The sequence below is a fragment of the Rhinatrema bivittatum genome, chromosome 4, assembly GCF_901001135.1.
Source record: "Rhinatrema bivittatum chromosome 4, aRhiBiv1.1, whole genome shotgun sequence".
Classification (NCBI taxonomy): domain Eukaryota; kingdom Metazoa; phylum Chordata; class Amphibia; order Gymnophiona; family Rhinatrematidae; genus Rhinatrema; species Rhinatrema bivittatum.
The window spans coordinates 340043101-340059270 of NC_042618.1; the positions used below are offsets into that span (position 1 = coordinate 340043101).

Consider the following 16170-nt stretch of genomic DNA (forward strand, 5'->3'; position numbering starts at 1 on the left):
TGTTTGTAAATGAGAGACAGAAAAAGAGGGGATCAGCACCTGGGGTGAGAGAGAGCGCACCTGGGATTGAGGGAAAAAGTAGGGATTAGAGGTGGGAAGACAGAGTTAAGAATAGGTAGGAGATCTGATAAGAAGGGGACAGAACCAGTAGAGGGTCACCTCTCCTCTTCTTTATACCAGATGCTTCCTATCTCACCCTTCCCCTGATCTCAGATCGTTACTCTTTCATGCCTCATTCACCGTACCCCAGCCCAGATCCTTTTCCCTTCTCTCCTCAAACCTGATCCTCTCCCTCCCCCTCATACGCGAGATTTCTCACCCATTAACCCCCCCCCCCCCCCAAAAAAAAAAAAAAAAGAATCAAGGTTGGAAAAGTATTGTTTTACTATGCAAAATAAATTTACATTATTTAATATACAAAATATTGCAGATTTATACAAATGTACTTAAGAATTTAGACGTGGGCTGCGGCTGCAAAATAGGGGCTGTGATAGAAAGACATTTATAGCGGTATGTGACAGCTGGATGCCCCGCCCCCGTCCCCAACTGCTGCCCCGCCCCAGTTCATGCGCCTCACCTTTCAGAGTGCCCAGCAGTGGCTCCTTCCCGGCCATGGTGCTCTGGCACGGCTCGTCTCCGTTTTCCCTCTTTCTCTGTCACTTCAGGAGCCAAGCGAAAAACCACAGTGCCCGCCCCGCTGGCCTCCTCCCAGCACATCATCCCCACCTCGGGCCAGGTCCCGGAGCCAACCGCTTCCGCAAACACTAACCGCTGCCCAGGAAGACACCACCGCCACCCACAGAGGGGGAGAGGGCCAGGCCGAGCGAGGATCAAGTGGCTGTCCTCACACACATAGAGAGCTGGGGGCTCCCAGTGACAGAAACCGGCTATCCTGAAGGTTTCGCCAGAAGGAGGCTAGCTGTGATGAAAAGCCGGACGGAAGAAGACTGGAGGGATTTCGGCGCCCCCCCCCCCCCTGTAAAGGGCCGCACTTGGGTCGCTCGGCTCGGAGGAATGTTGGCATACCGGTTCGGGAGGCGGCCGTCGCGAGTGGGCGGGACCACAGGGTTAACAGGAGCCCGGGCTGGCACAGCTGCAAAACCCGCCAAAATACCACGACTAGAAATAGTGGCAAGTGCCTTTCCGCATCGTGCCAGCTGGCTTCCCGATTCTGTTTGACAGAGGGTAGCGCCTGGTACATCTGAAATCTCTGGTTGCGGGTGATACCTTGCTCTATCCTGAAGGTGCGCGAGTCCCAGACTACTCCTGTCCCCTGGTGGCAGAGTGAAAAAAAAAATACAGCAGTGCCTCCCAGATTTTAGGTCCCTGAAGATTGTTCCATAGTTAAAAGCACATTTGGCACGAGGGGCTGGAATTATTAAACTTTCTCCCCAATTTTGTGTCTATGGAAGAAAAACTTTGTGTCTATGGAAGAAAAACAATTCAGGTCCTTGGCATTATAGCTTTGAGAAAAATAGAGCATGTTCATTTCTCGGTTTCTCACTTTATTTTGTGACGGCTTCTGTAGAAATCTGTCTTATTGTGGAAAGTGAGTCCTGAATGTAAATTTTGTGCCTAAGTTTAAGATATCGTTTACTGAAGTAACTAAAAATAATTATATATACTGCACTTAGGAGGTATCTTCTTTAGAGTAGATGATGACAGATAGCCATTTGTGCGGCAGAAGAGTGCACTAGTAGAGCAATAAGCTGGGAAAAAGGGGTTTTATTTATTTTTATTGATTTATATTCCACTTTTCAGCTCTTCTAAGCAGATTACATTCAGGTACTGTAGTTATTTCTCTGTCCTCAGAGGGCTCACAATCTAAGTTTGTACCTGAGGGCAACGGAGGTAAAGTGACTTGCCCAAGGTCACAAGGCATGGCAGTGGTATTTGAACCCTGGGTTCAAATTCTTCTTCTCCCATTGCACCCCTTGAGATCTTAGTGTAAATCCTGAGCAGGATGGATCCTTTATTAAGGGCACATAGGAAAGGCGATAGAGGAATATCTACTAAGAGAAAGGAAGTGATGATCCCCTTGTACAGGGCCTTGGTGAGGCCTCATCTGGAGTACTGTGTTCAGTTCTGGAGACTGTATCTCCAAAGAGACAGGGACAGGATGGAGGCGGTCCAGAGAAGGGTGACCAAAAAGGTGGATGGTCTTCATAAAATGACTTATGAGGTGAAATTGAAGAACCTAAATATGTATACCCTGGAGGAGAGGAGGAGCAGAGGTGATATGATACAGACTTTCAGATACTTGAAAGGTTTTAATGATCCATGGTCAACAACAAACCTTTTACGTTGGAAAAAAATCAGTAGAACTAGGGGTCACGACTTGAAGCTCCAGGGAGGAAGACTCAGAACCAATGTCAGGAAGTATTTCTTCACGGAGAGGGTGGTGGATGCCTGGAATGCCCTTCCGGAGGAAGTGGTGAAGACTAAAACTGTGAAGGATTTCAAAGGGGCATGGGATAACACTGTGGATCCATAAAGGCTAGAGGATGAGAATGAAGAGAAGAGCCAAGGGGGTGGATTACTGGAGTGGAGGCTACTACCAGGTGATTACTACCCTTAATAAGCTTTCGCAAGGTTAATGCAACTTCAACATTGCTTTCTGCTTCAACGGCAAGGGGAAATGTGAAAAAGAAGATTTGCAATCAGACAACAACCAACAAGGGCTGAACTTCACAATCTGGATAAACAAATAAGTGTGGGGGTAGCTTGCTTATTACAGTGGTTACTACCCTAAACCAATTAAGCCTGATATAGCACTTTGAATGCATATACAGCGTTGCTCTCTGCTTCAACGGCAGGGGGAAATGTGGAAAAGAGGATTTGCATTCAGACAACAACCAACAAGGACTGAACGTCACAATCTGGATAAACAAATAAGCGTGGGGGTAGCTTGCTTATTTCGGCGGTTACTACCCTAAACCAATTAAGCCTGATACATCACTTTGAATGCATATACAGCGTTTTTCACTGCTTCAACGGCAGGGGGAAATGTGGAAAACAGGATTTACATTCAGACAACATCCAACATCTGTGCAGTCTGGGTAGAAAAGCATCGGGATAACTTGCTTGATGCAGTGGTTACTACCCTTAACCATTAAGCCTTATGCTTACCTTTGATGCTCCAACATTACTCTCTGCATCAATGGCAGGGGATGGCAGGAAACTTGAATCAAACAGTTACCAACAAGGGTCTTGAAATTGGTGGTTGGTGAAACAGATACATATGGGAAAATAAGCGTGGGAGCTTGCTGGGCAGACTGGATGGGCCGATTGGCCTTTTTCTGCCGTCATTTCTGTTTCTATATGTTTTTATGTTTCTATGAGATGAAACTTTTCTACACACAGTTCTCTTAGCTGCTGTTGCTTGCACCTGAAGTGCACCTTTACTGGATGAGATAAGGATAGCGATCTGGAAGCATAACAGTGCTGTATGCAAGATGTAAGCCATTTGAGACGGTATGTTTTGCTACTGATGTTCCCACTCTGTTTGGGTCACATGACACAAATAATTGTGAAGATTGTCTATGTCCTTGCATTCTTTATTTGGAATAGGCCAAGGCGCTTTTCGTGCTCTTGTTTGTGTGGTTTTGGGAAGAATGTTGGAAGAGTGTTGTACTTTGGACATTGAAGAGTGGGCCCTTGGTTGCTGTAAGAGATGACACCTCCCACAGGGCGGAGCCCTGTGGGGATTATCAGCGAAAGGCTAGCTCTAGGCAGAGATGGACACAGAGATATATCTTTATTGTACTACAATGTAGATGGTAACCCGAGGATCTGGTGGAGAATCCAGCTAGGAGAGGAGAACCAGATGACAATGTTCCATCTGTATGTTGTAGAGTGGAATGGCAGTTCCACAGTCTCAACAAAATGCCAAAGCAAAATAACAAAGAGCACAGTGTGGGTCCTTAAAATCAAATGACAAGCACAAAAGGCACCAAAAATGACACTTCAAAGAAAATCTTTTGGCGCGCAGGCAAAACCAATCTGTAAATACAAAATATTGTTGAAAAAAGTAAGATCCACATCTGCAAGCCTGCCGACGTGTTCAACAAATTGAACCGTCCGGTCTTTTCTTCATTTGCGGATCTTACCAGGCCAGAAACAAGCCTGATGTAACTCTTGTGGCTACGAAGCCTGTAGAAATTTGTTAAATGAATTGCTTTGTGAAGGATTAATAGCGCAATGTCCCATAACTGTATGTAAACAAATCCCGACAGCGGCCGGTGTTTCGCTGCAATGTCTGCAGCTTCTTCAGGGGTCAAAAAACCTCTTCTATTCGGATGCCTGGTCCCTCAACGCTGGTCCCACTTTTGAGAATACACCGTCGAGAGACCAGGCGTCCGAATAGAAGAGGTTTTTTGACCCCTGAAGAAGCTGCAGACATTGCAGCAAAACACCGGCCGCTGTCGGGATTTGTTTACATACAGTTATGGGACATTGCGCTATTAATCCTTCACAGAGCAATTCATTTAACAAATTTCTACAGGCTTCGTAGCCACAAGAGTTACATCAGGCTGTTTCTGGCCATTGCCACAGAATCTCAAAAAATCTGCTACAGAAGTTGCTAACTCGTGTCGCAGAATCTTGAAAAATCTGCTGCAGGAAACCGGCTTAGAGAGCCAGTTGAAAATAATTTTTTCAAAAACTGAGCAGAAGCTATGAACCACAGATTTCCTGGTTCAGTTTGACATGCCACACATGAGCAACCTGTTTCCTTCTGGAGCTGAAGCCCAGTGTTTACCTTCAGGCCGATACAGTACAGTGCGCTCTGACGTTTTCCCTTACCCCTTATTCAGTAAGGGGCGGAAAATGCGCGTCCAACCCGCAGCACCTAATAGCGCCCTATTAGGTATGCCCGCGCGATACAGTAAGTAAAATGTGCAGCCAAGCCGCACATTTTACTTTAAGAAATTAGCGCCTGCCCAAAGGTAGGCGCTAGTTTCTGCAGGCACCGGGAAAGTGCACAGAAAAGCAGTTAAAACTGCTTTTCTGTGCACCCTCCGACTTCATATCATAGCGATATTAAGTTGGAGGTCCTGAAGGGTGTAAAAAGTAAAAAAAAAAGAAAAAAACATTTAAATTGAGCCGGCGGCTGTCGGGCCGAAAACCGGACGCTCAATTTTGCCGACGTTCGGTTTCTGAGCCCGTGGCTGTCAGCGGGCTTGAGAACCGACGCCGGCAAAATTGAGCATCGGCTGTCAAACCCGCTGACAGCTGCTGCTCCGGGTCAAAAGGAGGCGCTAGGGACGCACTAGTGTCACTAGCGCATCCTTTTGCCCGTTTCTACCACACCACCTAATTTACATACTGTATCACGAGCACCGGTGAGTGGCTGGTGCGCGCGTCGGGAGAGCGGGCGTTCGTCCGGTCTCCCGCGTTTTTACTGAATCGGTCTGCTTGTAAGTTAATAAGTGCTATTTTTGGTGTGTCTTACTTTATATGTCTGTCACAATGTGCAGATCTGGCCTTGAGCAGTCCAAGACAAACCAAAAGTGTGCTCAATGATATTTTTGAAGTAAGAGTAGTCACTTATTATAAAGCACCTACAATTTCAATATTTGTTGTTGTCTCATAATAAATTCCATTGTATTTCTTTCAAAAAGTGCTATGGAATACATGCCAGCCCTAAAGCTGCTGCCAGGAAGTGAGAACGTCACTGCAATCCAAAGTAATCAATAGATGGCACTGGTTCCAGACAAACTTTATAAAGCAGGACTGGGCATCAGCAAAGGGTGCTGAAGGTGCCAGGAAGAGGAGGGTACATTGGTTCATATGCTGTGGGAATGTAAATAGTTTTGTATCTTCTGGCCTTAGTGTGGCACAATATTATTAGAATGTTAGAAGATAACATTGAAGAAGTGCCTCAGGTAGGCCTGGCCAATTAGGGAAATAATCATATTATCTTAACGTAATCCTCTCTGAAGTGGCTGAAAGGCAGAACATAAATGCAATAAATAAAATTACTTCTCACATATACAAAATATTGAAGTACACACTAGAAGATGGCTTTTGATTGCTTTTTTTTATGTACAAGGAGAATCATTCCTTTGGCTATGAAAAAAAGATAGAAACCTTGCCTTTAAGATATGGCTGTGGAATCCATAGGGTCATATGAGCTACAAATGAACATAACGGGGCCGATTCAATAAGATGTATGCTGAAAATGGGTGCTCGTATTGAGCACCCATTTTCCTAATGTGCACGCAGTCCCATCCCCTATTGCCCAATGCCATATTTATATGAGGCTGCATTAAAAAGGGCGCGCTAAAGGAAAATTGAGCATCCGTAGCACTCAATAGTTTATTGCATCAGGCTCCCAATTGCAACAGGCGCTCAAAACGAGTGTCCGTTTTGATCCCGCTTCTTTTAATTGCTATAATTAACTTCAGCAACCTCAGCAAAATATTAGGAGCCCCTTGCTATGGATGTCCAAATTATGTGGCGATAAAAAAAGTGGAGTTTATTTTAATGACGTGAAAATATACAATTATTTATCTCCACCAACAGCAGTAAATTAAAGTGTCACAATGATACTAAGGGGAGGACACACATCATAACACAGAGAACCTATTCTTTAATATTTTTCATGAGCCCTTGACAGCAAGCTGCCTTTACGCCATCTCTGAGACAGGAGTTAAATTTGCCACATTAATAAGTGTGCATTGGGCGCCCAGCGCTTTATTGCATTGGAGTAATAGCTAATGTCATCTACATCTGTTGGGCACTTTCGGATTTGCGTTTCTTAGAGTGTGCACTTTGGACACGCCCTACCACATCCGTCACTACTCTAGTGCATCCAAAACGCGCATCCAACCACACATAAACCCATGCGCTAGGCTGGGCGCATTTTATTGCATCGGCCCCCAACAGGTCCCATGCATTGCTGGGTCAAACCAATGGTTCACTGAGCCTAGCATCCAAGCAGCATCTCTTGGAAGTGCCCAACAGATCCAAAATATGGGGAGATTCATTCCCTGTTGCGATCCCCAAGTCTACCTGTCTAACAAATGTTAATGATCCTATCTTCCAGAAATGGAAAGAGGGACTTGAAAAAGTTTAATAATGTTTGGTTATCTACTCCTTGGGCTAGCTGAGGTTCACAGCTCCAGGGGTGGGGAGGAAGAGTCCCAGCCATTGCGCAATGGTGACACGTAATGGTCACATTCACTGGGCACACATACTGAGGTAGATCTTTAAAAAGTACGCCGGATTTTATAAGATACGCGAGTAGCCATGCGTATCTTATAAAATCCAGGGTCGGCGCGCGCAAGGCTGCGCAAAATCGGCAGCCTGCGCGCGCCGAGCCACGCAGCCTGCCTCCGTTCCCTCCCGCGTCCCCCCACCTTCCCCTCCCTTCCCCTACCTAACCCACCCCCCCACCTTTGTTGGGCAAGTTACGCTTGCTTGAAGCAGGCGTAACTTGCGCGCGCCACCTTGCATCCCCCGGCACAGGCCGCAGTGCCGGGGGACTCGGGACCGCCCTCCTGGCCTGCCCCCGAACCATCGCCATGCCCCCGGACCCGCCCCGGACCCCCGGACATGCCCCCTCCCGCCCCTTTTACGAAGCCCAGGGACTAATGCACGTCCCGGGGATTTGTGCATGCCGGCGGCCTATGCAAAATAGGCGCGCCGGTGCGCGAGTGCCCTGCGCATGTAAATCCGGGAGGATTTACGCGCGCAGGGCTTTTAAAATCTAGCCCACTGGGTTCTGGATGGATCAGAGTTCTGTTGCCCCTAACTGGAATCCTGTTTCTACAGTCTTTTAGCTACATCGAAAACGGGGAAGAGGGATATTAAAGACTGGGTAAAATCCATGGTTATCTGTCAATTAAGATTCATGGTATTTCAGCTATAGCTCAAAAAGAATGTGTGGAAACTGCCAGGCCAAAAAACATTCATTCATAATAATGTTAGGTCTTCCCTTCTGATATAAAGGCCAGCCTAGAGAATAAGGCCAGACTGCATGGATTTTCTCACTGTCTCATTCCCTTTCCTTCCTTGTTTTCTTATTAGTTATTTTTTTCCTCTCTCATCTCTTTTTCTCTTTCAGTCTCTATTAAATAGATGCCATCCACATTTATTTATTTATCTATCAATCAATTTATTACCCATCATTTTCATGAGTGCTCAAGGCAAGGAATAGCATAAGAACATAAGAAAATGCCATACTGGGTCAGACCAAGGGTCCATCAAGTCCAGCATCCTGTTTCCAACAGAGGCCAATCCAGGCCATAAGAACCTGGCAAGTACCCAAAAACTAAGTCTATTCCATGTTACCATTGCTAATGGCAGTGGCTATTCTCTAAGTGAACTTAATAGCAGGTAATGGACTTCTCCCCCAAGAACTTATCCAATCCTTTTTTAAACACAGCTATACTAACTGCACTAACCACATCCTCTGGCAACAAATTCCAGAGTTTAATTGTGCGTTGAGTAAAAAAGAACTTTCTCCGATTAGTTTTAAATGTGCCCCATGCTAACTTCATGGAGTGCCCCCACTAGTCTTTCTACTATCCGAAACCACTATCATCATCAAATACAACTAAAAACATAACATGAGCAACATACCACAGGATAGTATTCATACTAAAAAATTTAACATCAAAGCAAAAAATACACTCCATTTAGATAAGTAAACAAAAAATAACTGCTATTACAGATTTTTTTGGGAATGCTGTTAGTAATAATATGGCCAGTTGACAAATACTGTTTGCTTTTGATTTTCTCGTTTAAGAAAATGAAATAAAGATGAATAATAATACACAAACTATGCCGCTGGGAACGGTTCACGTGCAAATTATTTATACAATCATTGGTAAAGAGGAATTAAAATGGTGGTTGCCTATACTCAGATCTATCAAGAGGCTGCTATCAAATAGCTTACCCTGGACAAAGGGCTGCTACAGCCATAGCATGGAGGGAGGTAGTGCAAGAAGGGGCTGAGAAATCAGTGCAATGGTAGCAAAAGGAAACCTGCAAGCCAGCATGGTATACAGGAGTATCTAGGACACAGTGAGTAACGCAGATACTTATATTCATCTTGTTGGCCAATAAAATCTGCACTAGCAGATACTCCATAGAAAACTGTTCCTTATTGCATGCTTCCTCTTCCCAATTCCTGAGCTTCCCTTCCTCTTTCCTCATCCCTGCAAGTTCCTCTTCCCCTTCTCCCCCACATCAATATCAGAGATCCCTACCCATAAACTCACAAACTAATACATTATACAGACACATAAGCAAGGTTGGACATCAACTTTATTTTTACTATTGTTATTCATTTACAAACATGTGATATTCTGTTTTATGCCAGGAATTGTGTCAAAGCGGATTAAAATTAATTTGAGGATTAACAAGCATATTAATGGAAATACATTAGTAATGCATGCCATTTTAATAAAAGAGAGTCCAGGGAGGTAACTTTGTTCTTTCTGGCAAAACACAATTACATTATTTTGTAGCCCCTGTCCTGGTCAGCTCTTGGCCTTGGAAGGTCACAGACCATATAAAATCCCGAGTTTCCTGCACTGGGGAAAAAAAAAACAAGCTTTTCAAGGCCCTTAGGGTTGTTCTTTATCCTGGAGCTCATCTGCACATCAGTCTAGTCACACACACAAATATCACTCTTCACTCTCAAAGCTATTGTTCAAAAGGTAAAATTTAAACTTATGTGTTAATTTCCATTCCTTTAGTCCGGCCAGACCATTCCAGAGAAGTGGGTTACATCCTCCTGCTAGCAGACAGAGAGATAAAAAGCTCAAAGCTGACTTTGCTCCCCCTATAAAGGTCTGATGTTGCCTTCGGCTCTTCAGTATCATATGGAAAATATAAGACATCCAAAGGCAATTGTTTTGGTTTCTAAATCACCATCATAACCAAAACCTGATACCTGAAAAACCTGAAAAAAAAAAAAAATTCACTCTGTAGTTATTGACCCAGAAATAAGAATCCCTACACCAAGCTCACAATTAGCCAGCTGCCTTCAGCATGGACATTTCTAATTTCTGGACTTATCAGACTGAGAGCCCTTGATCGCTGCAACTTCTCCGAGTAGGTTCGAGACTAGTCTGGCAGGACTAAAGGAAAGGATATTAACAGGCAAGTTTAAATTTCTCCTTCTTTATTGTCTATGCCAAAGCATTCCAGACAAGTGGGACTTACCAAAGCTCCACCAAAACTAGGCAGGAGGAAGCCACGATAGCTCTCAGGACTCCTGCATCCAAGACTTAACCTTCCAGCCTGCATATCCACACCAAAATGCTTTGAGCAGGAATGCAATGGATGCAGTCTTCTGGAAAGGCAGATTCTGACTCTGTCTGTGAGAACTTCTGTGCCCTGGTTGAGCAGGGTCACTGGCTCTCTGAGACCTGTAAACTCTTGCTGGAGCAGGTCCTCTACTTGATTACTCCTGAAATTCATGCCTTAAAAACCACTGTGCTTTAAACAGGATACATTAATAGAACAAACACCTATCTGAGAAAAACCATATCAAAGATAACCTACAATGGACTTGAGCTGGCCATCTTTGTCTCAGCCTACATCAACTTACATTTTCACTCTCATAAATGAAAATGAGAAATTACTACTTACCTGATAATTTCCTTTTCTTTAGAACAGACAGATGAATCCAGAAATTGTGGGTTATGCACCTCTGCAAGCAGATGGAGACTGAGCAAAGTTGACATCACAGTATATATAGCCCTAGCCTGCCAGTATTCTTTACAAAAACCAACTGTGGACAGATTAACTAAAATTTTATTAATAACAGATAACCATTCCAGTACTCAGCCAACAGAAAACACTGAGTTCATACAAAGAATGTATTAACACTAGTCTAGGGACTGGATTAACACTTACCAGTAACCCCTGGAACACATAGCCACATAGGAGGACCATAGCACAATCAGTCAGCAGCCAAGGGCGGGAAGCTGGATTCATCTATCTATACTAAAGAAAGGGAAATTATCAGGTAAATAGTAATTTCTCATTTCTTAGCATCCAGACAGATGAATCCAGAACCAGTGGGATATTCCCAAGTTACTCCCGAATAAGGCGGGAGTCTGCCCACGGTCCAGTCAAAACAGCACGTGCAAAGGCTGCATCTTCCCAGGCCTGCACATCCAGACGATAATACCTGGAAAAGGTGTATAAGAAGGACCACGTCACAGCTCGGCAAATGTCGACAGGAGACAACAATCTAACCTTCGCCCATGACACGGAATGAGCCCAAACCTGGCTGGGCAATGGCTACTCAGCATTCACATACACGGCCATGACTATCTCCTTAATCCGACGAGCTATTGTAGGCCGTGAAGCCAGCTCACCCTGTTTACTTTTACCGTGGAGAACAAACAGGCAATCCATCTTCCTGAGAGGTCTAGAAACCTCCAGATACCTTACGATATGTCTCTTAACATCCTAGGGTTGCAAAGGCGATATTCCTCTGCAACCCTCTCCCTATCCAGAGACGGCAGGAAATGGACTGATTCAAGTGACAATCCAAGACCACTTTTGGCAAAAAGGAAGGAACAGTACGTAGCTGTATTACCCCTGGAGTCACTGGAAGGAATGACTCCCAGCAAGACAAGGTCTGCAGCTCAGATATTCTACATGCAGAACAAATCACCACAATAAAGACCATTTTCAAGGTCAGAAACTGCAAGGAAAGGTCACACATCGGTCAAAATGTTGGGCCTGCTAAGAAATCCAAAACCAGATTAAGACTCCACAAGGGCATTGGTAACCACAAGGGAGGATGAATATGTTTCACTCCTTTCAAGAAACTGGCCACATCTGGATGAGCTGACAAGGGACCCAATTCACATGACTCCTGAAACAGGCAAGAGCCGCTACCTGTACCTTTAAGGAATTAAGGGCCTACCCTTTATTCAATCCATCCTGCAAAAATTCCAAAATGAGCAAGATCTTAGCCAAACGAGGAAGAAGCTCTCAGTCTTCATACCAAGCCTCAAATACTCACCAAACCTGCACATAGGCTAAGGAAGTGGAAAACATTCTCTGTGGGAATTATAAGCTTTGCCAGCAAGCCATTTCATCAGGGTTAAACACTAACTTCCCTTCTCCCTGACCTTTGCCTGAATAAAAGCATCACTTGTGCTTAAGCCTCTCTGCCTAGGAGAGGATACCTGACTTCATGTATTTCTCTGGCTTATAATTAACCCTGATAGCCTGAAAGAAGGGCTGGGTGTTCCCTAGTCAGAGGCAGGACAAAGTCAGGAGGTATAGAATTCAGCAGCCAATGAAATGATCCGTGCACACCCCCTGAGCCAAGCCAATAGTGTAGAGACTTGTCTGTTGCTATGGGGAAAGTAGCCAATCATGTAATGACACATCATCTGCCTTTGTATGAATGTACAATAAAAGAGGGCGCTGAGGTGTGCTCAAGTCCCTTTTTCCCTGCCTGCCATGAAAGCTGCCTGATGTGCCTCTTCATTACTGCTACATCTGGTGATCCCGCACGTGATGATAAACTCTCTGCTCATTCGGCTGGACATAGCTTAAGTGCGCACTGTTCAACAGATTTGCAAATCGTAAGTATATTTAAAGTACTTTTTAGTATATTTAAGTATTTTTTAGCAAGTTTGTTCCCCACATTCGTGAGCATGGGAAGTGATTTATCTGTACAGCAAAGGCTACATGCCAAGGAGCTGCAGAAAATAATCAATAATCATTATTTCATCACCAGAAGAAAAGAAAAAGCACAAGTCAGCCTGGGGGACTTAGAAAAATTAATAAGTGAAATAGTTTGCCGTTGCCCTTGGTATTCACAGGCGGGAACTCTGAATATCCAGGACTGGATTTTAATAGGCAATAGTCTTCATATGGCTCCCAGAGCTCCCATAAAGCAAATATTAATCTGGCAAAAATGTACAGAGGCCATAGAACACATAGGAAAAAAAGTTTCAAGGCAGCATTTCCAAACCATGTGCTTTTAGAAGCAGGCAGACTCAATCAGAATACCCTTCCCCCATCTTATGCTTAGTCTCCCTCAGAGACAGCAAATTCTTTGTATCAGCTCTCCATACCCACACCCAAGCCCATTCACACCTCTTTAGAAAAGCAACCCTTGAGAACAATTGAGCCACAACCTGGCCTGGGTGGGGTGATTAGCATTGAATTTCAGCAAAAACAGCAGAAAGAAAACCTTACAGAAAAAGAATTATTAGGACTTCAAGCTGTGGCTTCCTCTGCGTCCACCTCAGAGAGAAGGCCCCAGGAAACTGAAAACACTGAGGTCAGAAAAACTAGCCTCTCTCCATCTTGCCTGCAAGCCCTTCCCCCACCAACCACCGACTCCCTGTACCCCCATTTGCCATTGCCTGAGACAGTCATTAATTCTGCATCACCAATTTGTCCAGGTAAATTACCATCTCAAACCACTGCTCCCGGTAACAATTTATGTGCCGCGGTCAGCATGGGATTTCACCTAGAACATGGAAATCTCACAAGGGAGGAATTATTGAAAAGGATTCAAGCCTTTCCCATTACAGAAAGGAACAAAGAGCTGGGTGTGGCAGCAATAGAGTTGAGTGCCGCCCGGAGTGCCATGAGCAGTGGCTATGCCCCCAGGTCTTCAAAGAAATCAGCGTGTAAGACCTTGGGCCAGGCAGCTGCACTCCTGCGTTACAAGCAAAGAAAAAATCACTATGAAAAAAATGATTTAATGAGACAGTACAATGGCCTGTTACAAACCAGACTACACCTAGTGCTGGAGCAGACACAGCAAACTTGGAAAAATGGTTTCTGTTAGTCTTTGATATTCAGTTACAAAAAATCTGCATACTTTGAGAGTATTTTCCCCCACAAAGTGTATGCAGAGCCTTATGTTAAAACTGTACTGAAATTTGAATAATATACTGTGTAAATTATATGTGAAATGTTCACTTTTTGCAAAATTAATTTGGCTCACATTTAAAATGACTCCATTTCTCTGAGATTTAAGTTTATAAGCAATTGCTTGAATTGCCAGCGCACAGATTTTTATTGTAATTTTCCCTACAGGAGAAAGATAGAATCTGTCTGCAAGAAATCAGCAAATCCTCGCCAGCCATTGTTTCTGGTTGATGTTATCTAGATTGTTAAACAATGCTATCTTTCAGTTCCTATTGACTGAAGGATTAACTCCTTGGGTGCAGTTCTTTTCTTTTGAGAAACACTGCTCCTCCCCCCCTTTACTGTCTTTCTGTTAACTCTTGCTTGCCACTCATGGGGGAGGGAGAGAGAACTTTTGAAAAGAAAAAAAAAAAACTGGACTTAGTCCTGCAGTTTCTCTCTCTAGTTTCTATATGTTATAACTCAGCATTCCTGTACTAGCCCTTCCTCGTCTCACTCTCTTTCTGTTAATCTTTTTAATACTTTCAAACTTCCTTAATACTGAACTGAGATTACTGAATAGCGTGTTTAATTTCCTATTCTAATAATTATAAGAAGAAATTCTATTCTGATATTCCACATTGAAAGTAAGCTCAGAGTATTATTGATTGCAACCTGGAACAATAGTTGCAATCTATAAAGTAATGATGGGGTCTCCACTAGGAGGCGCTATGTTATTCTACCAGTTATATTATATTATTGTTTTAATAATTCTGTTGTATAATAGTTTTTATTTTTCAGGCCTACAGACCTTCTGTATTAAGGACACTTCAGTTTTATTTTCTTTTTCACAAAATTTATACAGAATTCTGAACCTTAAAAGTTTTACTGACAGAGGTTGCTACATCTAAAGCAATCCCTCCCAAGCCTTTTCTTGCAAATCCAAATTGATTTTATTAAATTGAATGATAGAATTGATTCTCCAAGGTTAAGAAAGTAAGAATTTCACTTTAATCCTTACCTTAATAAATTTTTGCTGTATGCCAGTTTTTGATATTTTCCAGATTTACAGCCTTCCCGCCATGAGAGATGTGAAGATGAACACTTTGCAGTTTATTTTAACATTTTTCTAACACCTTTTGACTTTTGATTTTTGATCCTTGATCTAATTTTGTTTTGATAACTTTTTGATAAGATTTTTAGCTCAAATTATGTGTTATCTGTTGTCTGTCTTGATGTCAAGAAGACTATGAATGAACATTTGCAGGATGAATGAATATGTGTCAGTCTTGTGTAACATATGTTTAATATAATGTCTGATATACTAGTCATTTGTGCTTCAGCCTACTACAATTGACTTTTCCTTTAAACGATTAATTTACATTTATGCTAATTTACTGAATGAAAATTGATCACTGCATAAAAACTTTCTTGATAATGGGGTTACCCTCTGTTCTGAAAACTAATAATGGCTCTATTTACTGCAGCCATTCCTTTACATGAATTTCGTCAATAATTGAACATTAAATACTTATTTGGCATCCCCTACAACACCACAGGGCAAGCCATTGTGGAGAGAGCCAACCATACCCTTAAGAGCTCTTGAAAACAAAAACAAAAAGGAGGGATTGCCCCTGGATTTTCCCCTAAGAAGGACTGGCTGAACAAGAACAAAGTATTGTTTACTTTAAATCATCTAAACATATCACATATAAGACCACAGCCATGAGTAATCATTATGGGACTAGGGTTAGTCACCCACAGCCATCAGTTTTGTATAGAATATTTAATGTCTGGTACGGTCCCGTTCCCTTAAAATGGGGAACGAGGATATGTTTCTCTGCTTGCTTCCACAGGTATCAAGCCATGGAGAGATGGAAAGGTGTCCAGGTCTACAGGACCCGATCACAAACTTCTCCCTGAGACTCCACAGCCCTCAGAAGGACAGAGACCGGACTCCTTGCAAAAAGCAGCACCACATGACCTGGGGACAGATCAAGGCCCTATCCAACCAATCTGCACAACTCTTAGAACAGCAAGGCCTTGAGAAAACTCCAGAGAACTTATTAGCCGCCTTTTCTTGCCTGAATGCCAACTCATTAACAATTGTGTTCTGCACCCTCATCTTTTGCCTTATTTCTCCAACTATGGCGATTTCAGAACAAGGACTCTGACAGGACAACATGTACATCCTCGATGCACAGAACTTTTCACACCTGTTGAATTGAACAGACTGTTGGATCTGCACACACATGCCAACCCAAGCCTGCGGAGAACTACTGACGCATGCTGTACCATTTAACCTTACAGTATGGACTAATT

At 43.4% G+C, this 16170-nt stretch overlaps 1 protein-coding gene across 3 annotated transcripts in view; it reads right to left on the reverse strand.

Moving 5' to 3' along the window:
* Positions 1-757, reverse strand: part of LOC115090877 — an 88363-nt gene extending 87606 nt beyond the window's left edge. For all 3 annotated transcript variants that reach the window (XM_029600490.1, XM_029600489.1, XM_029600491.1), the window contains exon 1: positions 578-757. In XM_029600490.1, the coding sequence (XP_029456350.1) occupies positions 578-614 (37 nt within the window). In that variant the 5' untranslated portion in view covers positions 615-757. The remainder of the gene's footprint in view (positions 1-577) is intronic.
* Positions 758-16170: the final 15413 nt, after the last annotated feature.